We start from the raw sequence: 26478 nt of genomic DNA, 5'->3' as shown, positions 1-26478 counted from the left end.
TGCCTCCCACTAGTCTTTCGGGAGCAGCTCCCCTCCTCCTCCTGGGCAGCCCTCCCCGCAGTTGCTGATTCTCTGCAAGCCACCCAGTGGCTTGGGCTGCCAGGACCACTCAGACCAGAGCCCCCCGCCCGAGGCTTGGGGAGGGTGCCCGTGCTCCCGGGGACCGCTGGAGTCCGGGCTGGGCCTTCAGGGCCCCCGGAGGGGTCCGGGCTCCAGGGGGAGGCGAGGCGCGGGCGGCCCTGCGGTTCGGAGGTGGGGTTGTGGGCGCACGTGGCCGTGCTGCCCGCGCAGTGATGTCAGGCCCCGCCGCGCCCCGGTCCCAGCACGTTCGACCGCCGCACAGGGAACAAAGCGTCCTGCGCATTCCTGCGCGCTGACTCATGGCCTGCACGTAGCGCGCCGCCGCCGCCGCTTTGCCCAAAATTGGTCGGGAGGCGAGGGCGGGCCAAGCGCCGCAGCCTGCAGGTCCGCCACGGCCGCTCGCGCTCGGCCCCCAGCCCGAGGATTTCCCAAAACAGGCCCGAGAGGGAGAGGCAGCTGGGAGAACCGCCCAGCCACGGGGCCCGTGGCTGGGGACGAATCCCTGCCGAGGGGCCCCTCTTCTCTTTCAGCTTCATTTTCTCCATCTGCCGAGGGGGCATTTGCCAAGCACGGCTGTAAGGACTTGGTATGAGTTATCTCACCTAAGTCGCACACCTACCCCGAGGAAGGTGCTATTAGCATCACCATTTTAGATGGGGAAACCGAGGTACGAGGAGGTTCCAGGCAGGGAATGAGACACGGACACTGACTTGCTTGAGGTGAGGTGCTAGTGAGCTGCAGAGCAAGGATTTGAACCCGGGCTGTAAGGTTTCAGAACCTATATGTGTCCCCTCAAGTGAGCTGCACAGCGTGTGGCCCACAGGGTTCCAGGTTCCCCGCCCTTTGGTGGTTGAGACTGGTCCGTGGGGCTCCAGGACGCGTTCCTCTCTAAGCCTCCATTCTCTTACACATCAAGTGGGTGCCGGCAGAAGGGGGCCCCCCAGGGGTTATTGGGGAAATTACAAGTGAGGATCCGAGTATTACTGTCTGGTGGAAGGAAGAGGGAAAGGGTTCAACAAACCTGCGTCACCAGCACCCTCCGGTGATACAGCAAAGTATATGAGCATTTGGTCTATATACCAAAGTATAGAGAGGGGCGAGCTAAGCCCCGCCAGGCAGGGCCATACTGAACTGGGCCTCCTTAGGGCAGCCAGGCGACTTCCGAGCTGCCTGTCTCCCACAGGGTATGCACTTGTCAGAGCTGGAAAATGAGGCAGTGGGAGGGGCCCTGCCCAGGATATCTCTGCCAGCCTTCCCTCTTTCGCCCTTGCAGCCTGGTCTCAGAGACCGTGGAGTTCTTTGGAGCTGTGGGGTGCTGGGCTCATCAGAGGCCCTCTGACCCTGGGTTTGCAGGAATGAGGCAACCAGCAGATGGCCTTGTTCTCAGATGCCAAGATAGACTGGGCTATGGTGTCACCCACCTGGGGCCCTTCTGAGAGTCCAAAGGAACCACCCCACACCCACTGGCTTGGGACCACCTGGCCTGGGCCTCAATAGCACAGATGCAAGGCCACTGCCCCCACCCTCATCTTTTCCTCTGACTCCACTTTGAACCCAGGAAAAGGTCAGCTCCTCCGCTTGGTATTCGAGATCTTTGTGGTCCGGCCTCAACCTCCTCTTTTACCACGGAATCCCTCAAGCTGTTCACTCCCTATCCTAGGGTACTCCATGCCCTTTCAGGCCTACAGGCCTTTGCCTGGGCCATCCCTCTACCAGGAATGCTCGCTCCACCTCCACAGCTTCGCTCAAAGTCTGTTTGGCTAGAATGCCCTCCCGAGTCTCCAGGCAAAGGCATCCCTCATTCCTCTGGGGTCCTGCAGGTCCATATTTGTCCCTCCCTTTTGGCCAACAAAGAGCCAAGCACGGAAAGGCCCTCCACACTCCCAGCTCCCTGTCCCAGGCAAATAGCGATGTCTTTGGGGTACCTTTCCCCAAATCCCAGCTAGGTCAGAGATCCACAGCCCCAGCCCTGGGCCTGACACAGAGTGGGCTTGGCATGTTTGCTGCATAATGGCAGAAAGCACAGCCTTGGAGCTGAAGATCGTTCTTCTTTACCCCTGGCTGTGTGACCTCGGGCAGCTTATGCAGCCTCTCTGAAGCTCACTCCCAGGCTCTGACCTGCCCTCTTCCTAGGGCTATTTGTAGGACCAGATGAATGAAGGCAGGAAGAGTGCTTGGCACATGGGCACAGCTCCCCACACAGCTGTCATTCTTGCTGGGTCATTATTACAGACCTCCCTTGTGCCTGAGGCCTGGGTTCCAAGGCCGGGTGGCAGGCGATGAACTCAGAAGCATCCGCAGCTCCTGGCAGACTCAGGCTGAGAAGGTACCAGGAGAAGCAGTTGCTTTACTGTTAGCCTGGGTCAGCCAGGCTCTGGCCCTCCCCTCCCCACTCCGAGGTTCCATCAAAATCTGAGGCCACCAGGCCTTCCCAGCCCATTCAGGACCTCTTATCTGGGGAGATAAAGGCCCCCTCCCCTTAGATGGTGGACATCAGCTGGCTGTTGTGTGACCTTGGACACCCTCAGCCTCTCCGGATCAGCCTTGGGGAGTGCTGGGTGGGGGGCAAGCGGTTGACTCCCAAGGCTCCTAGGCATAACTTCCAAGTGGCATGGCAGGGGCTCACCCACTGCTTCTGAGTCCCAGAGGAGTGGCTCTGGCTCTCTTCGCACGCCCCCCACACCCCGCCCCGCCATATCTGGCCCATAGGGTTGGTGGGAGCTCTCAGGAACCCTGCAACATCATCCCCTATCTCCTATTGAGAATCTGAGGCTATTATTTTTATTTGATACATTGGGAAACTGAGGCCTGGTGATCAGAAGGCTCTCACTCAAGGCCACACAGGCAGTGGCCAGGACACTGGGGTGTGGCGCTGAGCCAGGTAGTCAAGGCCAGTCTGCTACAGCTCCCATTCTCTGGTGGGCTCCTGGCTGGTGATGGCCATCCCCTCCTCCGTCTGCCTCTCCCAAGCTCCAGCTATGTGCCAGGGCTTGGACAAGACCATTAGCTTCTGAGATGCTCACATGAACCCATGGGATGGAGAGGAAGCCAAAGCTCAAGGAGCTGTGATTGCTGCCCTTGGGGCAGAGTGAGATTCTGTCCCTTTTTCCCCACTCTGCCTCCTATACCAGCTGCCTCCCCAATCTGGCAGGGTTTGGGGGCTCCAGCAACAGAGGCCTTAGAAAGCCTAAAGGGAGATCCTCTGGTCTCACAGATACCCCCTGGCTATGGACAACTAAGAAGAGGGTGTGCCTGTCCTGCCAGGTTGGGTCCACCAGGCCTGCCTGGGCCCACAGCCCCTTGACAGGCCCAGATGAAGGTGAGAGATCATCAGGCCACCCCAGCCCCCTGTCTGACCTCACTGCCGTGACTCAGCCCTGCCTCACCCAAACCTCCTCCTCCCAGGGGACCCTAGGATTGGTGTGACCAGGCCAGTACTGCCTCCACTGTGTGCCCACCCACTCAGGGCCTCCCACCCTGAGTCACTGCTCACCTCACCACCCAGCACACTGCATTAACGGCCGGCTCCTCCCGGCAAGCTCCCAGAGGTCCTGCTCCTAAAGGCTGGGACTGGGCTGAGGGATGGAGGAACTCCTGCTGCCCCCAGACTCAGGTCCTGAGGTCGATCCCCAGGACCTGTTTTGGGGGACTCTTTTGTTCTGACAAGAAAATCCAAACTGAGGTTGCGTGCTCAGGCCAAGAGCTCAGGCTGACCTAGGTTCAGATCCCAGCTCCTTTCTTGCTAGATGGACAAGATACCTCAGTTTACCCATCTGAAAACTAAAGGTAATAATAAGCTGCAGCCCATGAAAATTCTATCTGGGATCATATGTGCTGGGATAGTGGATAAGAATGCAGGCCATGTAGCAGGCAGATCTAGATTCAAATGACCTTGAGCAAGTCATTTCAACTCCTGGGTCTCCTCACTTCCTCAGGCTCCTCATCTATAAAATGGTAATAATACTAAGTGCCTTCCCACTGGGATGATTAATTGTGGTGATATATAATATACAGTGGGTTTTGTGAGTGTTGGCACATGGGAAGGTTCAGTAAACAGTAGCTGTGATGAATTCTTATGATTCACATAGATTCTTATGATAGCACATAGTAGGCCAGGTTGGTTTCAGTAGATGATGGGGAGGTGGTGAGTAGATGGCCCGGCTCTCTTGTTGCTGATGGAGTAGCATCAGGGAAGGGCTCCTGGGGTTCTGTCGCTCTGGAGTGCCCTCTGCAGGCCGAGCACTAAACTTCCCAGGTGGGTGCAAAGGCTCTAAAGAAGTCTTTCTGGGCTGCCGCTGACTTCAAGCTTTAGTCCCCAAGTCACCACCAGGGCCCCGTCACTTAATGGAGGACAAAGCTAATGCTCAGACAGGAGAAGGCGCTTGCCAGCAGCTACCCAGCTAGAAGCCAAGCCCAAGCCTGCAACTCCATGTCCCCCTCTTCCCAGCCTGGGAGCTGCCTGCCTGGACCCAGGATGCCCTCACTTCCCAGTCTCAAGAAGGCCTCTGGGAGTCTCAGAGCTCATCTGTCCACTGAAGACGCTTGGACAGAGTTGGGAATGCTTCCTGGGAGCGGTAACATTTGAGATGGGCCTGGAAGAATGGTCAGAGTAAACCGAGTAAGTAGGAATGTAAAAATGACGGGAGGCCCCAGCTTGCCCAGAGACATAAGGTGAGGAAGTCTGCTATGCATTCAGAGTTTGGCCCACCCTGGGTCTGGTGGACTAAAGCCTTGGACACCCAGATCAGCCTTAGTGGGATGAGGCAGGAAAGACAGCTGAGGGTCAGAGCCCAGGCAGGTCCAATGCCAGGGTGGGCATTTTGACTTGGTGAGACACTTCACCCTGGTGCCATGCTGGGACCAGACCACAGATTTAAAGCTGAAGCCTGGTTCTTGCAGGAAGGCAGCTTTACCTGGAAGCCTCTCAAATCTCAGCACACTTCTCATCTGGCGTGGCACTATATGGTGTGCCAAAGCAAACATGGGTGGGCAGAGCAAGTCAGCAGGGTGGCCACTTGCCTTGGAGGGATTTGGGGACCCAGAGCAGAGAAGGGACCTGTCGTAGGGATCTCTTCCCTGGCATGAAGATGGCACATTCGAATAACACCCTACACACACACACACACACACACACACACCCCACTTCTTTCCAGGACTTTGTCCATACTACAAGGCCCACAAGCACTCTGCATCCCAGGGTGAGTGGGGAAGGCAGGCAGAAGCGGGTGGGCAGTGCCTTCCTGAGCCAGGCAGAGGCCAGCTCTCACACTGGCTCCACCACGAAGCACTCCCAGCAGCTGCCCGCTGGGATTTTTCGTCTTAGATGCTCTTGACAAATGTGGCCTCTGACACTCAGAAAGATTAAACCATGGTGTGCCCTTAGTTACATGGTTAGTGAGCCACAGAACCAGCCCCCAGACTGGCCAACCCCTACCCAAACTACCCCTGGGCTGACACAGTCTCAGGCACTTGTCCATAATGGGATAGTGGGTGAGGGGGAATTCAAGCCTGAGTCACAGGGCTTTGAAACTGGAACCCAGATCTGCCAACCCTCAGAGGTGCCAGGGGTGGGCTTGCCTCTGACTCACCCCCATACCCTGAGCTTCCCCTGAACGGTGGTTTCAGCTCCTGACCACCTTTCTGCCCACCAGGGCCCAGCTGTGCCCATCTGGGTCATTCATGGCTCAGGATTCCCAGTAGTTGGGCAGGAAGGCCAAGGCCTTCAGGCAAGGAGGTGTCCCAGGCACACCCTTGTCTAAGAATGCTGTCCTAAAATCACAGTGGGAACCCTGGCTTTGCCTGCCTCATGGGCACCAAGTTATCCTGATAATACAAGCACCAGGCACTTATTTTTAGCTGACACTTAATTCTAGAATGAAGTACTGTACTCCTGCGTGGCCCAGCCTCCTCGTGGCTCACCCCTTCCCAGAGGGGAAAGGCGGCCTCCTGGTGGGGCCCTGGGTGCGCCTTGGAAAACATCAGTTCTAAGTAACACAGTGGGTGTGACTCTGAAAAAATACCAGCTACATGTCTTGGCTGGTGGTGATGGTGGGATAGAGGAGAAGGCTGGGGTTCCAGCCCCTCCAAACACAGGGGCCTAGGCCTCAGAAAGAAAAGCATGCAGACATCCTGGGTCTCCAGGATCCAGGCCTAGCAGGGAGACCTCTGGCAGGGTCCTCCCTAGACCCCAGCTTCATCATCTGGGTGTAGACCAAGGGCCCTTTCATCTCTGACTTTTTCCTTAAAGATAATCTCAAGTTTTCATCGTTAGAGCAGTTTGAAGAATGGCATCAGATGGGAAAAGGGGCCTAGACCTCTTTAGAAGGGGTGTCTGTGCAAAGCTTTGTCTGATGAGATGAAGCCATCTTGTTGCATTTCATTTCACGCCAGTGTTTGGCACAGATCATGGGCCCAGACCTGTGCTAGGCTCTGAGGTGGGGATTCCAGAGAAGACCATGTTTCAATTAGCTCATCATATCAGTGGAGAGACACACCCCCTTCTAGAAAGCAACCAAATAATATTTCCAGGACAAGTGTAATATGCTGTTCAAAGCTCTTCAAGCCTTGACCCTCCTAATCTCTCCAATCTTGTTTCTTATGAAGGAGGATGGGTGCATGGGAGGCTGGTTGAGTAGATATGCTAATGGAAGAATGGATAAAAGGTTTGATGATGAGTAGATTGATGGAGATAAAGAAAGCAGGTGGGAGGAAAGATGGATGGGTGGGTAGACGGATGGATGGATGGATGAATGGATGGATCGATGGATAGAAAGAAGGTGGATGGGAGAAAAGGTGGATGGATGGGTAGATGGATGAATAGATGGATGGATCAATGGATTAATGGATAGAAAGAAGGTGAATGGGAGGAAAGATGGATGAATGAGTGGGTACATGGATGGATGGATGGATGGATGGATGGATGGATGAATGGATGGATGGATGGATCGATGGATCAATGGATAGAAAGAAGGTGGATGGGAGGAAAGGCGGATGGAAGGATGGATGGATGGATGGATGGATGGATGGATGGATGGATGGATGGAAGGATGGATGGATAGATAGATGGGTAGGTGGATAGATGGCAGGATCATTGGATAGACATGGTGTAGGCTGTTGGTCCCATAGCAGATAAGCATAAGGGGAAAAGTTCTTGCCTAGGGCTCTCTGCCTGCTGAGAGCAGGGAAGTGTGCCCTGGAGAAGAGTTACTGTGAGGTGGGGGAGCTCCCCAGGGGTTGGGGTGTCAGGAAAGCACACTGGGGACACATAGGCTCAGGGCCAGGCTTTGGAGCTACACTGACTTGCTTTCTAACCTTGGCTCTGCCACTTTCTAGCTGTCTGACATGGGGCAAGTCGCCCTCTCTGAGTCTCGTTTCTTCATTTATAACATAGGGACTCATTACAGTAACTACCCCACAAATACGTTGTGACAGTTCACGAAGCTAATATATGTAAATCACTTAACGCAGGGCTCAGAATATATTAAGCACTCAATAAATGCTTATTTACCCTCTATTCCTAAAAGGCTAAGTGGGAAATCTGGCCCTTAGCCCATTAGAAGTAACTCAAAGCCTTGGAGTCCAGAGATTTCCATCCTAGATGCTGAGTCCTGAGTTGGTTTCCTCATTTCAAAAAGTCCAGGAGGACTTACATGGCCTCTTAACAAGGGTGCCTTGATGGAACCATGTTTGCTTTCAGCTGAAATTCTAGCAGTTCCATAGGCCTGGCTGACCCTGCTCTGATTACCCTTAGTTTGATAACAAACAGGGCACATTAATTATTCTTTTAAAAGTACGGTTTATGTGGGAGACATAAATCTTTCCAAATGGGCTGAGACGGAGGGAGGAGGACCAAGGGTGTCCTCCAAGGTAAGCCATAGAGACCAGGGGAGCCGGCCCCGCAGGTTGAGGCTGCCCTTGCAAAGACCCAGTTTGAGGACAGTGGTGTGGGTGGTGGCTGGTCCTGCTGGCTCAGGGTGAACTGTGGCTGATGGCAGGAGGCCCAGACCACCCACCAGAAAGAGGCCCTGAGGCTGAGTGGCCCCAGGCCTGAGTGGAGGCAGCCCGACCCATAGCATTTGGGACAAGTGGTGATGGGAATGTCTGAGTCTCCTAAGTCCCTAAGCCGCAGCCCAGGCCGGCTCCAGGGCCAAACCCTCCCCAACTCCCAGCCCCTGCAAGCTCCTGTCATCTCCCCCAGTCAGCCCCTCTTCCCAGCTGCTCGCTCTGCTAGGCCGTCTGCATGGTGTGTGCCTGCAGGGAAGACACTGTGTCCCTTCCACTGGGTCTGCAAACAGAACTTCCCAAAACCCCATGGGGCCAAGTATCGATGGGGAAATGACTGGTTTTGCAGAGGTGAAAGAGCAGAAGGCCTCAAGCTGCAAGAGCCATGCTGCTGGAGTCTGCTGGCCTCCATCTGGGGAGCTCTAAACTCAGGTCAGCTCGATCCTGAATGTCACAGGCAGTCAGAGGTGAAAGCATCTCTCACCATCAGTGGGAAGGCAGGACACCTGAGGCCAGGGAGAGGCGCCCTAGGCCACATAGCATGAAAAGCAGAGCTGGGACAAAGCTTCCCGGTCCAGGGCCTCAATCGCAATCCCAGGCACCTGCTGCAGCCCAGCCCTGTTGTATCAGACATCACCAGGACACTTAGACTTCACTCCCATGCAACTTCCATTCAGCTAAGTGTCCACAGCTGCTGGACAGCTGCTTGACAGGACCATATTTGCTCTTAGAGCTGGGACTATAGAGGGAGCTTTGGGGTGCACAGAGAGACAGTCTAACCTCATCCCAGTGCCCCAGCCTTCCTGCCAGTAGGGTCCCTCCTGACAGCCTTTCTCCAAGGGACCCAGGATCCTGGGCTCAGTCTGAACCCCTTGGGAGAGCTTCACGGGCATACAGGAAAGGGTGAGGCACGTTAGGAACAAGAGAACATGCCCAGCCCCATCAGTGTCTTGAGCAAGTTGCTCCTCCTCTTGCACCTCAGTTATCTCATCTACCAAATGGGAGTGGAGACAGGGGGATTTCTAGGGAGCAGTTTCTAGCCCACTGCCTTACTCAGAAATACACTCAACTGCTCTCTTCTGCCAACCCTACCTCCCCACACATCCCTGTTTCTTGGATTGGGCTGCTGCAAGCATAAGGGAAACAAATCGCTTAGTGAGTAAAGCAATTCTCTTCAAATTCTGAGAAGGTGACCTTCAGTGGCTCCCTGCCCGTTCCCCAGCAGCCTTAACAAACTCAGGCAGGTGCCAGGGCCAGAGCAGAGGGGCCAGAGGGCCATGAAGCCAGGCCACCTAGAAAGGACAGGGACAGTGAAGCCAGGACAGTTATAGGTGGCAGGGTCATGCAGTCCAACCACCCACGAGAGGCAGAGGCGAGGGACAGAGGCCCAGGCTAAGCGACCCAGGCAGCTGGGGTTGACTATTATTAACTCAGCTTAATTTTCCCTACCTGGAAACTAACTCTTGTCAGTGGGGTAGCGCTGTTCCAGGAATGGTTTCATCCCCTAAGATCCAGGCTCGCTCAGGTTCCTGGGCCAGTCCTCTCCATTTCACAGGAGCCCTGCTTGTCCAGCTCAAGCGGAGGGCAGAGAAGGAGAGAAACCGGAGCCGGGCCCATCTCACAGCTCACTGTGCTGACCCTGCGGGGCTTGGGCAGCGGCCCCTGCCTTGTTGTCACCCTTCTTTCACACCCGGGAGGGATCCTGTCTCTGGGTTCATTTAATGCTTCTATTATGTTTCCCCAGCTGGGAGCCTCTGGTTCCCTGTTGTCTTGAACAGGCGTTTTGCATTTGTGTAAAGATTAGACGCCTTAGAACCTTCCCTCCTCTCCCTATGGTTTCCCTCTTTTACTTTCTCAAATCCGAGTTCTTTCTTTCTGGCTATGCACTGCTTCCTCATTCTCCCCTTCTCTCTGCCTGTCTTTATCGGCCTCCCTGTTTGTTTTCCTGCCCACCCTGGCCCCCTCTGTCTCCCCGCTGACCTGCTTTTCCTTCTTTCTTCTCTTCACGGTCCAGCGGTTTGAATTCTCTATCCACCCCCAACCAGCCCCCGACCCTGCTTAATTCCGTATTCATATTCTCTCAGAGGCCGACAGAAATGACTGTGAGTATTGCTTACCTCATTCCAGAAATACTCTTCTAAATTCTTCGAGAGGCACGACGTGGGAGGGCAGCGAGCACCTCACGGGGAGTCCCTTGTGCTTTGCTTGAGAGACCAAGCCACCTGCCCACTGGGTGGCCTTGGCTAGGCCCTGCTCCTCTTTGAGCTTCCTTGTGGGCAGTCCCCAGCTGACGCCCCTGTAATAATAACTGCCTCCTGGGGTTGTGGTGACGAAGAGTCGATAGTGCTCCAAGCACGTAGTAGGTGCTCAGGAAACATTTGTTCTTTTTTGCACAGTAGCCAGCCCAGCCTCAGGGAAGGAAGACCCTGCTGTCACTCTCCATCAGTTCCGCCAGTTTCTCCAGGATTTCACACCTGCACGCTTGCTCTGGGCACACCCTAGGAAGATGCAAACTTGCCTGTTCCTGGTGGTCACCTATTGTCCCCTTCATAAATGTCCAATGACAAAGGAGCTGCTGAATACAGGAACTGAGCATTGGGCATCCTGGGTTCTGTAAGTGGAAAGCCAGGGGTGTGTGTCTTCACCTCCCTGCCCTCAGGAAGCACTCACAAGGCCCCTACTGTGTGCAGGGTAGGTGTCAGGCCCTGCCTCCTCTGGGGCTCTGGACCTTGAGATTACAGGGGAGATAAGTGCAATGGTATGAGTCAGGCAGGCATGAGAGACACAAGCCCTGGGAATTCCGAGAAATGAGAGGGCCTTTCCTGTTGTGCCTGGAGACAGGGTCCCTGAGAAGACTCCGGCAGGAAGTGGACTCTGAGCCAGGCCAGGGCAGTAACAGAGGGTGCCTGCCAGTTCCCCGAGCTGCTCAGCACAGCTGTGGTTCATCCCTGCTCTCCCCTCCCCAGCAAAGGCTTCTGGGCCAGCAGAGGGGTGGGAGCAGAATGCCAGCCCCCAGAGAAGTCCCCTCCTTACTTCTTCTGCAGACAGTAGCCACCAGTGGGAGCCGAGACATCCTGTCATGGCCGGGACAGGAGACTGTTCAAGGGGCGCTTTGTGTGTGTGTCCTCAGGAGCATCTTTCTGGAAAGGGGTTTGAAACCACCTTCTTAGTCTCAAAGGTAAGCCAAGCAGGTGAAGTATCTTCTTGTTTTGGCCTTGTTTGCAAACAAGGAAACAGGCCCAGGAAGGATGCTCTTGGCCATGGCTGCATAGCTGAACAGCTTCTGGAAGGGACTAGAACTCCCGCCCCAGGCCCTGGAGTGATAGGGCAGAGGTTGAGGGGGGCATTTCCTGGGTGAGGTGGGGATGAAGCAGTTGCAGGCTGGTCAGAAGTCAGGCATGAGCTGTGTCCTTCACTGAGGGAGGCAGGCCTAGAGAGGGCTCTGACTCGCCCAAGGCCAAACAGCCTTGCGTGGGCCTTTCACATCCCACACAACAGAGGGGCATCCTCAGCCTGGTTGGCGGAGGGCAGGCAGGATAGATGGCAGAGTCTCCTCCGAGGAGAAGGGTTTTGCTCATGGAACCTCCTCCTCCCCACTCACAGCCCTGGGCAAGACCTGTGGAGCAGCCACCGAGAGAGTGAGGGAGGGGGCTCGGGGCAGCTGGGGGTGACTTGAGGAAGTTCAGCTGGACTGCCAGGGGCCCCTGGGGACCGCCAGGGATCCTCAGGACTCCCAGAGGTGCTCCAGGCACAGAGGGAGGAGCGGGCCTTCCATCTCCCTCCCCCCTTCCCTGCAGAGGCTGGGTTGGGCCGGGCGCCCGGGGAGGAGGCGGTGTCCCGCAGCGGGGCAGGGCTGGACCAGAAGGGGTGGGGCACAATGCCTGGTATAAGAGGCAGCCAGGGCACCGAGGCAATGAGCTATCTGCTCAGCTTAACAGCAGGACGCTGGCAACAGGCGCTCCCTGCTCCAGGCCAGCCTGCCCGCTCCGCCGCTGCTATGATCTCCATGCCCACCACCTGGTGCTCTGTTGCACTAGCCCTGCTCGTGGCCCTGCATGAAGGTGAGCTGCCCTGGCCTCACCTGCTGCCTACAGCTCCTGGGTCTGTCTACCTGCGTCTCCCCCTGGGGCTGCAGTGCCTCCCAAGCCAGCTGGGGGCAGACAGGGGCGGGAGCCTGGCGGCAGTGGTGGCAGGGGGACGGTTCTGCAAATGCAGAGGTGCCCAGGCTCCCCACGGGCTGCTGGGACTTCCCTGGGCTGGCCTGGAGCTGTTGAGCAGCAAGAGTGCCAACTCCCTCGATTATGCAAGAGGAGGGGCCCAATGGGTCCCCCACTCCGGGATGTACCAGGCACCCCAACCCACCTCTCTGCCTCTCTCTCCCTCCTGTGCATGCAGGGAAGGGCCAGGCTGCTGCCACCCTGGAGCAGCCAGCATCCTCACCTCATGCCCAAGGCACCCACCTGCGGCTTCGCCGTTGCTCCTGCAGCTCCTGGCTCGACAAGGAGTGCGTCTACTTCTGCCACTTGGACATCATCTGGGTGAACACTCCTGAGTGAGCATCCATGGGGATGGGGGGCAGGGGGAGCTCTGGGGCAGGGTGTCAGGGTGGGAACTACTGGCATGCTAGAGAACCTGGATACAGTCCAGCTCTCCCTGGGCCTCCAGGTGGGGGCACTGGCTAATATCAATAGTTATTTGTTTCAATTCCTGAGTGGGGACCACCTGAGCCATAAAGAGGGCTGTCTCCTGAGAATTCTTAAGACAGCCTGGTAAGCAAGTGTTGGCCCCATTTTCCAGATTCAAGTACTGAGGCTCAGAGAGCTTAAGCGCCTTCCCCAAGATCACACAGGTAATCGTAAGGGTGGGCACCATCCTCGGTCAGGGAATGCCGGAGCTCACAGTCTCTGCCATGCTGCCTCTGCATGCTCTTCCAAGAATAATACGATTAGTGACAGCACCCGTGCCTTGACTATGCCAGGCTCTTTGCCAAGCTGCACATGCATTATCATCTCAGGAGCCCCCTATCCTCCCCATAAGGCAGGATATTCCCTCAAACGACAGATGAGAACCTGCCCTGTGCTACTGGCTACACCCGGGTGGGAGCCCAGTGCTGTCTGTTCCGCCTGCACTCTCACTGCCTCCAGGCCACTGCATACCTTCAGTTGAAGTTTCTGTGTGTATTTGTGATTTTTTTCCCTTCCCCAAATTGCAAAAGGCAAGAGAAGCCCTGCACGTAAGCTTGTGTGAAGCTAATCCGCATCCAAACACTTGCTTAGGGCGGGAACCCTGCCAGTCCCTGCGTGCTGAGTCTACCTGGAGTCACTACGACTCCAACCACACCGTCTAAAATTAGCTCTGTCACTCGAAAGTGCTGGTCCAGCCAGCCACGGCCCCTGCCCTTCCCCTGGCCCACTTGATCAGACTCTGAATCTGAAATCAATCCCATCTGAACACGCACACACCCCACTTTCAAGTCAAGCCTCTAAGGCGCATTTGTTACCCCTCCAGGCAAGTGGGGACCAGGTGGGGGCAGCGTAGCTATGAGCCTGTGTTTACTTCTGTGAGATGGAGTGGCCGCCCTTCCTCCAGAGCTAGCTGAGAGCCTTCTTTGAGAACAGGGGGACCAGCCAGACTGAGAGGGGAGAGAGACTAGGAGGTTCCCAATTCCCAACTTCGGGTAGAATCACAGATTTCCTTCCCCCAGTGCTGGGAGTTCTGACTAAGCCAAGCCAGGCCCAGAGAAGGGAAGGGTCCTGCCATGGGCTACCAGGACCCTTGTGGAGGAAACTGTGACTTCAGTGGTATGACTTCTTGAGGTCAGGGGCTGGTCACCTTTCACTGGCACCCTGCTGGCATAGGTGGCTGTCCCAGTGGGCAGTGTGGACAGTCCCTGCTTGCCAGTGGTTGTGGTTTATTTAATCCTCTCTCTCTCTCTCTTTCTCTCTCTCTCTCTCTCCACCCCACACCACTACCTTGCTGGCTGCCCGCCCACAGACAGACAGCTCCTTACGGCCTGGGAAACCCGCCAAGACGCCGGCGCCGCTCCCTGCCAAGGCGCTGTCAGTGCTCCAGCGCCAGGGACCCTGCCTGTGCCACCTTCTGCCTTCGAAGGCCCTGGTAGGTGGGCACCCAGCCTGCAGGGGCTTAGGGTAGCTGCAAGCCCAGGCATGCCCTGGGGAGCAGGTGTCTGGGAGACTAGCAGAGGAGTGAAGTGGCAAGTTGGGGGTGAGCAGCGACCCAGGGGCCCACAGGCTGCTTGGGTCCATGGCACTATCCCTTCCTGCAGGAACCAGCCACTCCTGGGGGCCTCCCGATGCCCAGCTCTGGGGGCTTCTGGGAACACTCATGTCCTTACTCCTGGGTAGGAGAGAGTCTGCCAGTGACAGCTGAGGCAACTCAGGCCCAGAGAGGGGGCAGGACATGTCAGGCTGCACAGCTTGTCAGAAGGAGGGCCGGGCCTTGGGCCTGGGTCTGTCTGATCAAGTCCTACTGGGCTTTGGATTCCGACCTGAGGTTCAGGGGACTTTGCAACTTGCTCAGGGAAGAAATGGCATCTGGAGTTGGGAAGCCATGTCACCATCCCAGGGTAGCCCCAGAGTTGCTGGGGAGCCTTTGCCATGTCTCCTATCTTACCTGAGCCTTAGTTTTCCCATCTGTAAAGTGGTGGGAAGCTTTGTTCCTTCCCTCATCCACATGGAGAATTTGGGAAAACCAAACTGGCTTCAAAGTCCCAAGCTTCCGGCCAGGCGCGGTGGCTCAGACCTGTAATCCCAGCACTTTGGGAGGCCGAGGCAGGTGGATCACCTGAGCTGAGGAGTTCGAGACCAGCCTGGACAACATGGTGAAACCCCGTCTCTACTAAAAATACAAAAAAAACTGCTGGGCATGGTGGTGGGCGCCTGTAATCCCAACTACTTGGGAGGCTGAGGCAGGAGAATCGGCTGAACCCGGGAGGCAGAGGTTGCAGTGAGCCGAGATTGCGCCGTTGCACTCCAGCCTGGGCAACAAGAACGAAATTCAGTCTCAAAAAAAAAAAAAAAAAAAAAAAAAAAAAAAAAAAAAAAACCCAAGCTCCAGTTCCCGTGATGGTTTACAAGAAACTCCTCCTCCGGGGCTCTAGCTGAGGCTCCACCCCTGCCTCAGTTTCCCCTGCGGCTGCAGGTGGCCAGATTCTGGGAAGGCCAAAAAAGCCTCTTTCTGGGGCTAAGAACACATTTGTGGTAGCTCAGTTTTCCTCGGTCCACACCCCACCTGGGAAAGGAAAGATGCCAGGTGCACAGGGATGGAAATGGATCTGCTCCTGCAGGCCGGTGGGGATGGGGATGGGGTGGGGGCTGGGCTGGGCCTGCAGCCAGGTCACTTCAGGGCTCTGGGCAGTCCCTCACTTGGGCCCTAATGCTATTCATGCAGGACTGAAGCCCGGGCAGTCCCAAGCCGGAAGTCCCCTGCAGACGTGTTCCAGACTGGCAAGACAAGGGCCACTACAGAAGAGCTTCTCCAAAGGCTGAGGTGAGGGCGTGGGACACATGCACAGATTGAGCACCTCCTGTATGCCTTGCACATGTCCCATATTTTCTATGTGAGGCAGGCCTGGGTCCTCATTGGGCAGCAAAGAGAACTGAGGCTCAGAGAGGGAAAGCCACTTGCCCAAAGTCACACAGCAGTCAGCGGCATCTGGCTGACCCCAGAGTCTGTGCTCTTACCCACTGTGCTCTTCATTACCACTAGGTCTGGAAGTGGACTTTGAAGAGGGTTTGAAGGCTCATGACTGGGAAGGACCACAGTTGTTGGTTCAGGCTGTGCAGAATGGAGTATCTCACACATGCTGGGGTCCAGAGAGGCCACCTGCCCAGCCTGCTCCCTCTCTGCTGCCCAGATTGCATGTCCTCCCTGGTGCCTCAGTGTGACTCAGACCTGGTCCCTAGGAGGTGCCCATGAATGCTTGTTCAACCAAACCAACTCAAGAACAGACACTTGCACCTGCCGGGCAGCAGAGTGGCTGTAGGGGCAGCCTCTGGGGCAGGGACTGCTTGATCTGAACACCAGCCCAGCCTGGAACAAGCTTTGTGACCTTGGGTTTGCCCCTCCACTTCACTGTGCCTCTAGTTCTTATGATCTGAACAGGGGAAACAGGGAAATTGCGCCATCCATCCCCGCCTGGGGTTGCTGTGAGGTCAGATGAGTGGACGCACATGAAGTGTGTAGCCGAGGGTCTGTGCCCATGGGAGCTGTGGAGGGGTTTGCCATTCCCACTTCTGTCACTGAGGGTTCCTCACAGCTGGCCAGGTCCCAGGGCCCAGCTCAGCCCCTCAGGGATTCTCACCTTTCGGGGGCAGCAGAAAAATAGGAGAAAAGGCAGGATGGTGGGATGGACAGGACCCAACATAAACTTAAGAACTTTCTGAGAATGAAAAAAATGAGTACAAGACTTTTCAAATGCACACACTTCATAGTGTACAGAGTGGCTTGGCCAACCTTATACTCATTCTCGGCAGTTCAGGCCTGTTTTTGTTTTACAAGCTAAGAAAGGGGATCAGAGAGGCTGAGATCGTTGCCCAAGTTTCCTTCGCTGGGAACTGAAGCCAGCCTCCTGGCTCCCAGATGAGAGTTCTTTGAGCCAGGATGTGGCCACCCACCCAGGTTCAAAGGGCAGTGGGGTGCCTTGTTTTCTGGGCTGGACTGCCTTGAGCTGGACCTCAAAGAATGAGTAGAATTTTAGCAGGTGGCATCTGGGTGAGGGGAATACACACAGCCTGGGGGGAAGAGCAGGAGCAAAGGTGCGGAAAGGTGTGGAAGGAAGTGGGAAGGCAGACGACGGGAGACCCACAGGGATGTGCTTGGCTGTCCACTCACTCTGGCAGCATTTGATGTTGAACATTAGCTCTGTTAAAGTCTTCATGTGCAGAGAAGCTTCAACGCCTGGGCTGGCCCGTGCTGGTTGTGCAGACCTTGCTTTCAGGCTGTGGCCGCTCTCTGACCCCAGGGCAGCTGTGACCCCAGGATCTGGGCAAGGGTTGTAGCCCCATTGCCCCTACTCTCGTGGGGAGTTCTTGGACAGTCCATATCTCCTGAGATGCCTAAGTTGACCCTTCTTGATTCCCAGGGACATTTCCACAGTCAAGAGCCTCCTTGCCAAGCGACAGCAGGAGGCGATGCGGGAGCCGCGGCCCACACACTCCAGGTGGAGGAAGAGATAGTGTGCCGTGAGCTGGAGGAACATTGGGAAGGAAGCCCGTGCGGAGACAGGAGGAGAGAAGTGGCCAGAGCTCATGGACTCTCTGCCTGCTTCCTGGACCAGGGCGTTGCTCCCAGACAGCTGGACCCATTTACCAGGATTGGCACAAGCTCTGGCCTCCTCGCCCTGGTGAGGGGGCCTCCTCCAAGGCAGCTCCGTGTCCTCACACTGTCTGGGGAAGCCCTTGGCTTCTAGACTGCAGAGCAGCCTCCAGCGCTGGCTGCGGGCCCACAGCTCTGCTGGAAGGAACTGCATGGGGAGTACATTCATCTGGAGGCTGCGTCCTGAGGAGTGTCCTGTCTGCTGGGCTACAAAGCAGGAGCAACAGTGCAGCTGCAAACACACGTGCTTCAGCCAGCCCTGGAGGCTGGATGGCTCCCGTGGGGCTGGTGTCCTGGCTGGCTGTGTCCTCTCCAGCTTTCCCTCCCCAGAGTCCTTGCACCCTCATTCCCTTGGGACCTTCCCAGTGAGAAGGGCCTGCTCTGCTTCTCCCGTCTGTATATAACTTATTTGCTCTGAGAACTTTGAGAATCCCAATTATTTATTTTAATGTATTTTTTAGACCCTCTATTTACCTGCAAACTTGTGTTTATAATAAGTGAGGAAATGTACTCTGGTTTTTTGTCTTGGCCGAGGCAGGGGGTTGGAGGCTCCTCTCAAGAAGGGGACGCTTGGAAGTTGGAGGACACAAGAAGGAAAGGGCTGGGGCAGGTGGCTGGAGCCCTGGGTTCCACTCCCACGCTTGCTGGAGGTCTCTGGCTGCTAGCCTGCCCTCTCTGGGCTTTTTTCTGTTATGTGCCTCGACAGCCACCTACATCTGTGACGTCAGGATTCCAGGACCTATGTTCCCATCAGGCCAGTAACCAATGGCCGGCCCTTTCCCAGGAGCATGTGTGGAAGAAGCCAAGACACGAGGGTGGAGGGACTCATCATGCCAGCGGCTCTGTCCCAGCAGAGGCTGATAGTAAGGCCCGGAGCAAAACTGTCCAGCGAGGGAGAAGACCAGGTGAATCCCAAGGCTGTGGGTGCCCCGTTGGTCAGTGAGGGGTGGAACCCTCACTGTGACAGAACCACAGCCTGGTCCTGGCCTGGCCCTTCACCTTGGGCTTTGGAAATCATAAATACTTGCTGATTGAATTCATGAGTCACCACTGCAGTGTGATGTTGCACAAACCTCTTTCAGTTTCTGAACCTCAGTTTTTTTCATCTAGAAAATGGGAAGCAATAGTCCCCACCTCGCAGAGTTGCTGTGGACACTAAACAGAGAAGTGATGGCACCAGGCTCAGCCCAAGGCCTGACAAGAGGCAGTGGCTGCTTGTGGGGCTGGCAATGGTGATTATGGAATGAGTGGGACAGGGAAGACTATGGACAAAGGTGCTACTCTTGTAGCCTCAAAAGATATGCAAAATAAATAGAAAGACTCAAAAGAGGCGAGGGGTGGCAACTCACGACTGTAATCCCAGCACTTTAAAAGGCTGAGGTGGGAGGATCACTTGACCCCAGCAGTTCAAGACCAGCCTGGGCAATATAGGGAGAACCTGGACTTCCCCTTGTGGGCCGCAGGGACCCAAAAAAGCTCTGTGCGCAGCGGGGGACCTCGGCAGGGCTGGGCTTTGGAAATATGCCAGAGAGGGCCGGTCAGGGCTGAGTGAATGAGGAGACCAGCGGCAGAGAAGCCAAGTCATCATAAGTCCTTAGGGATCCTCCGTGCATCCTGGTGGTGAGGCTGGTGTCACGGGGTCAGCCGAGGCACTTGTTGCTTACTCCAGCCCAGGGCCAGAGCACACCTCTCACGTTGCATCTGAGCCTGATGCCAGAGGAGCATCGCTCCCTGGGAGTGCATCACAGGCTCCCATTCAACATGATCCTGCCCCTCAAAAATCCAAACGCAACAGCCCATGGCCAGGTCAGGCAGCTGGATAAGGCAGCCCTAGGGCCACAGCTGTGACAGAGGCCTGGCAGCAGCAAGAGGAGAACCTGGCGGAGGGTGTGTTGGAGAGAAGCATTCACCACCCTTGGCATAGGCCCCGGGGACCCTGGCCAGGGTTCAGAGATCAGTGACCCAGATGACTGAGCAACCGAGATGATTAAAGGAGTAGAGGAGGCCCAGAAGGCAGGGACAGGTAAGGGTGACACTACAGTCCTTTAGACCCATACACCTGGGAAACAGGGGCCTCTGGCTGGGGCCCTGCACTTCGGGAGCCCCGTTCTGGCCCTCATCCAGCCATACCTCTCTATGGGACAAGAAGTTTGCAGGGCCACGGGGTCACATATGCCTGAAGTCTGTCCCTGCTTCTAACGCACCCTCCAGGTAGCTGGCACTTCAGCTATGTTGGGGAAGGTGGGCTAGAGTTTGGAAAGAAGCAGAGAAAAAGTTACAAGGAGCAGCCACCAGGTCAAACCGAACCCTGGGAAGAAGGCATCTAAGCGTCAGGAAGCTTGGGTTTTCTGGCACAAAATCTCCCCTCCTCCTGCCTTTTCCATAAATATAGAACAGTCTCTTTTCAAGGTTTTTTGAGTTAAATTTGTGTTCCTTTTGACTGGAACACTAGGCAGAGACCGGCCAGAAGGGGGCACAGGATGACCCAGATTTATTCGGGTTATGTGGACAGGAGGAAGCTGAGGCAGAGAGAAGTTAGGTCCTGTTTCCGGGGCTGTGAGGCTACGGACGGGGCCCTTTGCTACCTCTCCACAGCCCTCACTCAGGAAAGAGGCCCCTGGAATATTCTCTCTCTCTCTCTCTCTCTCTCTCTCTCTCTTTCTCTGTCTCTCATTGAAAATAGAGTCCAGGCAGCTAGGTCTTCAGCTCAGAAAAGTCATTTGCCTAATCACGGTGACAAACTATTGGAATGTGGCCATCCATTAATTTGACAGTTATGAATAATCACCTCTGGGGGGGCTCTCGTGAGCAAGACGGACACAGCTCCTGCCTCACAGGCCAAGAGGAGAGTCATTCAAGAAAACTGTGGTTAAACATGAAGATAAGAATCATAGCAAACATTCACAGAGCACTTACTAAGTGCTTTCCACGTATTAACTCCTTGGTTCCTTTCAGCAACCTTATGTAGCAAATTCTGTCATTACTATTTCCATTTGATAGGAAAGGTTACTGAGGCACAGAGTAGTTAGTAACTTGCTCAAAGTCACACAGCTAGGATGTGGCTTAGCTGGGTTTTAAACCCCCGGCTCTTAACTTCCATGCTATCTTACCTCTCTGACAAGGTATGTCCACACTGAGATGGAGCCCCTGAGGAGGCGGAGCCCAGGGTGGCTTCCTGGAGAAGGGGACCTAGCCCAACTCTGGGGAAATCAGTCAAGGAGGAGGGTGGAGAAGAGCGTTCCAGGCAGAGGAAACAGCATAGGTGAAGGTTCCTGTCTTCATAGGAAGGGAGCTATTCCCAGCCTGTTTTGGGGAGTTAAAGGAGAGGTCCTGGGAACGGCTGGAAGGGGCAGGCAGGAAGGGGCAGGCAGGTAGAGGCAGTGCATGCCTGAGCACCAGACCAAGCCCTGAGCATCCGGCATGGAGGTGCTCTAGGAAGCAGAGACTGCCACCACTGTCACCCCCACCACAGCCTCAGAAAATGCCTGCCAAGAGAATACTACCATGCCCAGAATGGCCTCCGTGAGGGCTTCAGGCCTCTGGAAACCTCTCTGGCTGCCTGCTCAGGTCCCCTGCCTAGCAGGGGAGACAGACAAGAGCAAGTGAAAGGCCAGAGGTGGAGTATGTTGTGAGCTGGCCTTCCAGCTGGGATGGGGGCTGAAGGACGGGCAGGGCTTGTGCAGGCTGGGATGAGGGAAAGGGCTTGGTAGGAATGGTATAAGGCAGATCTGGCCAGGGCATGAGAGTCCAGGGAGGGACAGCCGGCCTGATCAGCATCAGGGCCAGGCTGGGAATAGCATCCCATGCCAGGAATTTGAACTTGAGTGATAGGTAGCCAGCGAAGGTTGCTAAACGAGGGAGAGCCAGGACGGGAGCTGGCCTTGGGCGGCTGGTTTATTGTTGGCTCCTTCCCGGCCAATGCTTCCAGCTCACAAGGGCCCTCCCAGCCCCTCTCAGGGGAGAGCAGAGTGTGGGCCTCGCCTTGGCCTGCCAGGGATCCAAGCCAAAAGCCCTCGGCAGCTAAGAAGGGGGCCGTGTGCGGGCCCGCCAGGAGCCCTGGAAGAGGAATGCAGCCTAATTAATTCTCTGCAGCTCACAGGGCCTCGCCTTGTGGGAGCAGCTGCCAGGACAGGCCTGCCAGGATGCCACTGGCCCAATCTGTCGATCACTTGGTGCTGAAGGCAGCGAGGGGGACTGCAGGCTGGGAACTGGGGGACGGGGACTTGGGGGGCCAGCCCCTGCCTCCAGGCACACATGTGTCATCCAGTCCCTTCACAGCTAATAAAACAGTCATAGTAACTGTAATAGCCAACAGGCCTTGAGGCTGTCAGCGCACCAGACTCTGCCGGTACACTGAGTACTAGTGAGAACACTGCATTCACTTTTCTTACAAGAAGTAAGATAAGTGTTGCTCTCATCTCCATTTTGCAGATGAGGAAACTGAGGTTCAGAGAAGCGAATTTCCCTGCCCAGGGTCATGCAGTCAGAAAGCAGAAGCAGGGAAGCTGGGATGTGGACCCAGGCAGTCTGGGCCCCCAGACTGTATGAATCATAACCACCATGCTAGACCGGTTCAGCAAGGGAAACTGAGGCCCTGGGGAGGTGGGGTGTCTTTCTCAAGGACAGTTGGCTTAAAAAGGGCCTGGGAACACTGGCTGGAGGGGGAAAGGCCATGCCCCTGGCTTCTGCTTGAATTGCCTCCTCCTGAAGTTTCCTTCCCTGGCCTGCAGGTCACCCTGAGGGATGTTTGGCTCACTACCTCCAAGTGAGGCAGGCTGTGGGAAGTGATCCTGTCTCTGGAGTCTCTACCTATTTGGTCCCAGTTCCACTGCCTGGGGCCTGTCACAGAAGCACAGCACCAACATTACCCAAGGAGTCTCAGGCTAATCTGCATGTGCTAATCCTTACACAACGCTATGACTCCCTCCACAGGCAGGACACTGAGGCCAGCATAGGCTCAGAGTGGTGCAGGAAGATGCTGGACCAAAACCTTGCCACTAGAAAGTGGCAGAGCCTGGGCGGGCTCCAGAAAGCCTGATGCCAAGACCCTGCCCTTCCCTGACAGCAGACCGGAAGGAGGGGCAGCATGTCCATGTCATGCTGCCTCTCCAAACCTCAGTTTCCTCATCTGCCATATGGGGATGAGGAACCCAAGGTTACAGAGTTGTCCTAGAGTTCATTAATAACAGCCAACACTAAAGGCACTTAGTGGATGTCAGATACTGTCCTAAGTACTTTATTTAATTTTTTTTAATTTCCAAAATCAAAATTTATTCATGGCTACATAATACATCATGATAAAGCTGCCTCATAAGGTACCATATGTGGGCATTCATTACCCCGTATGTGTATATTTCAGTTTGTCCAATTTCCCACTGAAGAAGATCAGAACGTCCCACCCCAAATATGCCACTTTTGCATAAGGATTGTTTTGAGCTAAAGGTAATTAAGAAACTGCACGTGTAGAGAGAGCTCTTTGCCCTCCCACATCTGCCTAAAAGCAGGACATAAATTTTCCTTTGTGAAGATTCTTCTCCTTCCCTCTGTTATACCAGGAAGAGAACAACAGTTAATTAGCACTGAAGACAAAAAGTCAGCAAGAAGATGAGTCTGCACAAACCAGTCGTACTGAAATCACCCTGATCTTCCATTAATTTCCCCACATATTTATCTTCCCACAATTTGCCACCCCTAGGAACCCAAAGCCCTTTTCCTTTATCTTGTCATTTCTCCACAAATGTATCATCCTTTGTTAAAATGGTAGGGGGCTTATATACTATTTTAACAAAGGGTCTTCACTTCTTTTCTATGAATGCAATCAATGTTTTCATGCACATCACAATTAAAGTAGGAACATCAAATAAAATTTCTACGCCTTTTCTCCTGTTCACTAGTCTTTTGTCAGTTTAATTTGCAAGCCCCAGTCACAGTCTACACAAGGATATAGGAAATAACTTTTTTCCTTCCCTACACCACCAATAAAATAACACTGTGGTACACTTGTACATAAATTTTTCTATTTATTCCCTATTTATTGTTTGGCTACATTTTAAAATTGAGATATAATTTATACACTATAACATTCACTCTTTTAAGGCACACAGTTCAGTGGATTTGAATCCTCACTTAACATCGTTGATAGGTTCTCAGGAACTGTGCGTTAAGCGAAACATTTTTCTCATCAATGTAACGACAAAACTCTATTGAAGGGAACATTATTTGAGGATCTATTCTACATTTCTTTTCCACTAAAGTCACCGTTTCCAAGAACCTATCAACAACATTAAGTGTGGATTTATTGTATTCACAAAGTTATACAAGGATCACCACTGTCTCATTCCAGAACATTTTCACCACCCCAAAAGGAAATCCCTTACCCCTTAGCAGTCACTCCTACTACCCCACTCCCAAGCCCTAGGCAACCACTAATCTACTTCTACCTCTATAAATTTGCCAATTCTGGACATTTCATATAAATGAAATCATACCAGATGTGGCCTTTTGTGCCTGTCTCTCACATACCATAACACTTTCAAGGTTTATCCATGTTGTAGCATGTATCAGTACTCCATTCCTTTTTACGACTGAATAATATTTCATTTTAGCACTAGATCATATTTTATTCATTCATCCATTAATAGACATCTAGGTTCTTTCTACTTGAAACCTCAATGATCCTATAGGAGGTTCTATTAGTGTCCTATAGACAAAATACTGAGATCTGGAGAGGTTAAGTAACTCACTAAGGTCAGTTAGCTAGTGAGTAGCAGTGGTGAGATTTGCCCCAGGAGTCTGGCTCTGGAGATTATGGCCTTAACCACTGTACCATACTGCCTCCTCAGTCAAAGTAACACAGTGTATGGAGGTCAGCACAAAAGGAGGTACTCGGTGGGCATTTAGCAAATTGTGGCACTTCTCCACAGCATTTCTACAAGTGGCAGAGCCAGAGGCTGCCAGGCAGGACCCTAAGCCAGGACAAGGATGTCAAGACAAGTGATAAAGAATTGCTGTCTCAGCACATAGGTGATTCTCTTAGGAAGGAGACATCCGTTCACACCCAGGTGGGCCTGCTCCCTCCACTGAGCATCATTGACCTGCATCCCAGACCTCATCCCTCCACCAATTCCTACCTAGGAAGCCGTGGCTGCTCCTTTCTGGGCCCCAACGCCCTGCCACCGGACAGCAGAGGAAGATCTTTGGGTGAGGTCAAGGTCTGAGCTGCAGTCCTAGTCAGCACAACCCAAAGCATGATCTTGGGCAGGTCTCTGCCTCCTCTGGGCCTCCATCAATTAAATAATGGAACGAGAAAGCTTAATACTTTCTATTTAATTATAAAGGTAATATAGTATATGAACAAAAGCTGCTGCTAAAATTATGCAAAGAAGGCCGGGCGCGGTGGCTCAAGCCTGTAATCCCAGCACTTTGGGAGGCTGAGACGGGCGGATCACGAGGTCAGGAGATCGAGACCATCCTGGCTAACACGGTGAAACCCCGTCTCTACTAAAAAATACAAAAAACTAGCCGGGCGAGGTGGCGGGTGCCTGTAGTCCCAGCTACTCGGGAGGCTGAGGCAGGAGAATGGCGTAAACCCGGGAGGCGGAGCTTGCAGTGAGCTGAGATCCAGCCACTGCACTCCAGCCTGGGCGACAGAGCGAGACTCCGTCTCAAAAATAAATAAATAAATAAATAAATAAAATTATGCAAAGAATATAGGAATATCTGGGTTAAAAAGAAAGTCTCAGCTGGGCGCAGCGGCTCACTCCTGTAATCCTAGCACTTTGGGAAGCCAAGGCGGGCGGATCACAAGGTCAGGAGTTCGAGACCAGCCTGGCCAACATAGTGAAACTAAAAATACAAAAAAAAAAAAAATTAGCCGGGCGTGGTGGCACATGCCTGTAGTCTCAGCTACCCAGGAGGCTGAAGCGGGGAATCGCTTGAACTCAGGAGGCAGAGGTTGCAGTGAGCCCAGATTGCGCCACTGCACTCCAACCTGGGCAACGAGAGTGAAACTCAATCTCAGCAAAAAAGAAAGTCTCCCTGCCTTGTCAGCTCAAAAGTGGAATATGTAGCCCTTTTCTATGGATTCACATATGTATTTTATATCTAACTTTTTAGAGGTGTTTTAACATAATAAATGGAAACATAAATCTTACACTTCCGCGACCTGCTTTCTTCACACCACAGAACTCGTTCTGGCCCAGTACGTACGGCTGCATCTCAGCATGTGTTTCAATAGCTCATTGGTGGGCCACAGCACACACAAACTGTTGTTTGTTTAACTATTTGCCTATTGATGCCATTTGGATGGACTTCATTTACTGTTTTTACAAACATGCTGCGGTAAACACTTGTTTATACATCTTTGTCCAGAAAGGACAGATTGTTAGAGGTAAATCACTGGGTCAGAGGACACCACATATTAAATATCCTGCCAAAAATGGGGCTCTTGTTTGCACTCCTATGGCCTCTTGGACCTAAATGCCCATTTCCTTTCAGCCTTTCCGGCACTGGGTTTTATCAATCTCTTATTTGTTGATCTAAGGAGGAAAGCATTTATTAACATGGAATCTGATGTGTAAAAGATAAACCTGGTTGGATTCTGGTTGGAGGGAGTGAGGGGCGTGGGGTCCATTCCATCTTGAGTGGGTACAGAGGATCCCTCTATCCCTCCAGTCTTCCAGCACTGGTATCTAGGATCTGCTTGGCTGCAGGTCTGTCCCTCTATGGCTGTTAGCTCTCAGCCCATCCATCTCTCAGTCCTTCCCTCCAGGGCAGCTTGGGCATAGAGGAGGGACTGGCCTGTCATCCTTCTCAGCTGACCCCACCTCTCATTATAAACATGCCTTTTAACAGGGGCCTTTTGGGGACAATATCTTCATCTGAAAGCGTGTGCAATGAGGGGACTGTAGGCATCTGAGCCCGCAGGTGTTTTGAAGGTAGGGAGCATGGAATGTCCTGGTTGCCTCTCAGCCTGTGGTCCAAACTGGCTTGTTGCAGAAGGCTGGAATTCAGTCTCGACTCTGCCTAGGCCTTGCTGTGTAGACCCAGGCAGGCTCCTGT

General features: G+C 54.0%; 1 protein-coding gene across 1 annotated transcript; it reads left to right on the top strand.

Moving 5' to 3' along the window:
• The first annotated feature begins 12003 nt into the window (after nt 1–12003).
• On the top strand, nt 12004–17924 carry EDN2 (endothelin 2). The gene is made up of 5 exons (XM_010354245.1): nt 12004–12143; nt 12478–12634; nt 14077–14199; nt 15493–15591; nt 17186–17924. The coding sequence occupies exons 1-5, from the start codon at nt 12080–12082 to the stop codon at nt 17277–17279; spliced, it is 537 nt and encodes a 178-aa protein (XP_010352547.1). The 5' UTR covers nt 12004–12079; the 3' UTR covers nt 17280–17924.
• The last annotated feature ends 8554 nt before the right edge of the window (nt 17925–26478 follow it).

This window comes from Rhinopithecus roxellana, chromosome 12 (genome assembly GCF_007565055.1).
Source record: "Rhinopithecus roxellana isolate Shanxi Qingling chromosome 12, ASM756505v1, whole genome shotgun sequence".
NCBI lineage: Eukaryota > Metazoa > Chordata > Mammalia > Primates > Cercopithecidae > Rhinopithecus > Rhinopithecus roxellana.
This window is presented reverse-complemented; position numbering and strand designations above follow the sequence as displayed.

What these genes read in the sequence shown, in the direction of transcription:
- EDN2 (XM_010354245.1), top strand. Translation starts at nt 12,080, where the DNA reads ATGATCTCCATGCCCACCACCTGGTGCTCTGTTGCACTAGCCCTGCTC. An exon ending in GCTCGTGGCCCTGCATGAAG is followed by an intron (nt 12,144 to 12,477) that starts GTGAGCTGCCCT and finishes CTGTGCATGCAG; the next exon opens with GGAAGGGCCAGGCTGCTGCC. An exon ending in ATCTGGGTGAACACTCCTGA is followed by an intron (nt 12,635 to 14,076) that starts GTGAGCATCCAT and finishes GCCCGCCCACAG; the next exon opens with ACAGACAGCTCCTTACGGCC.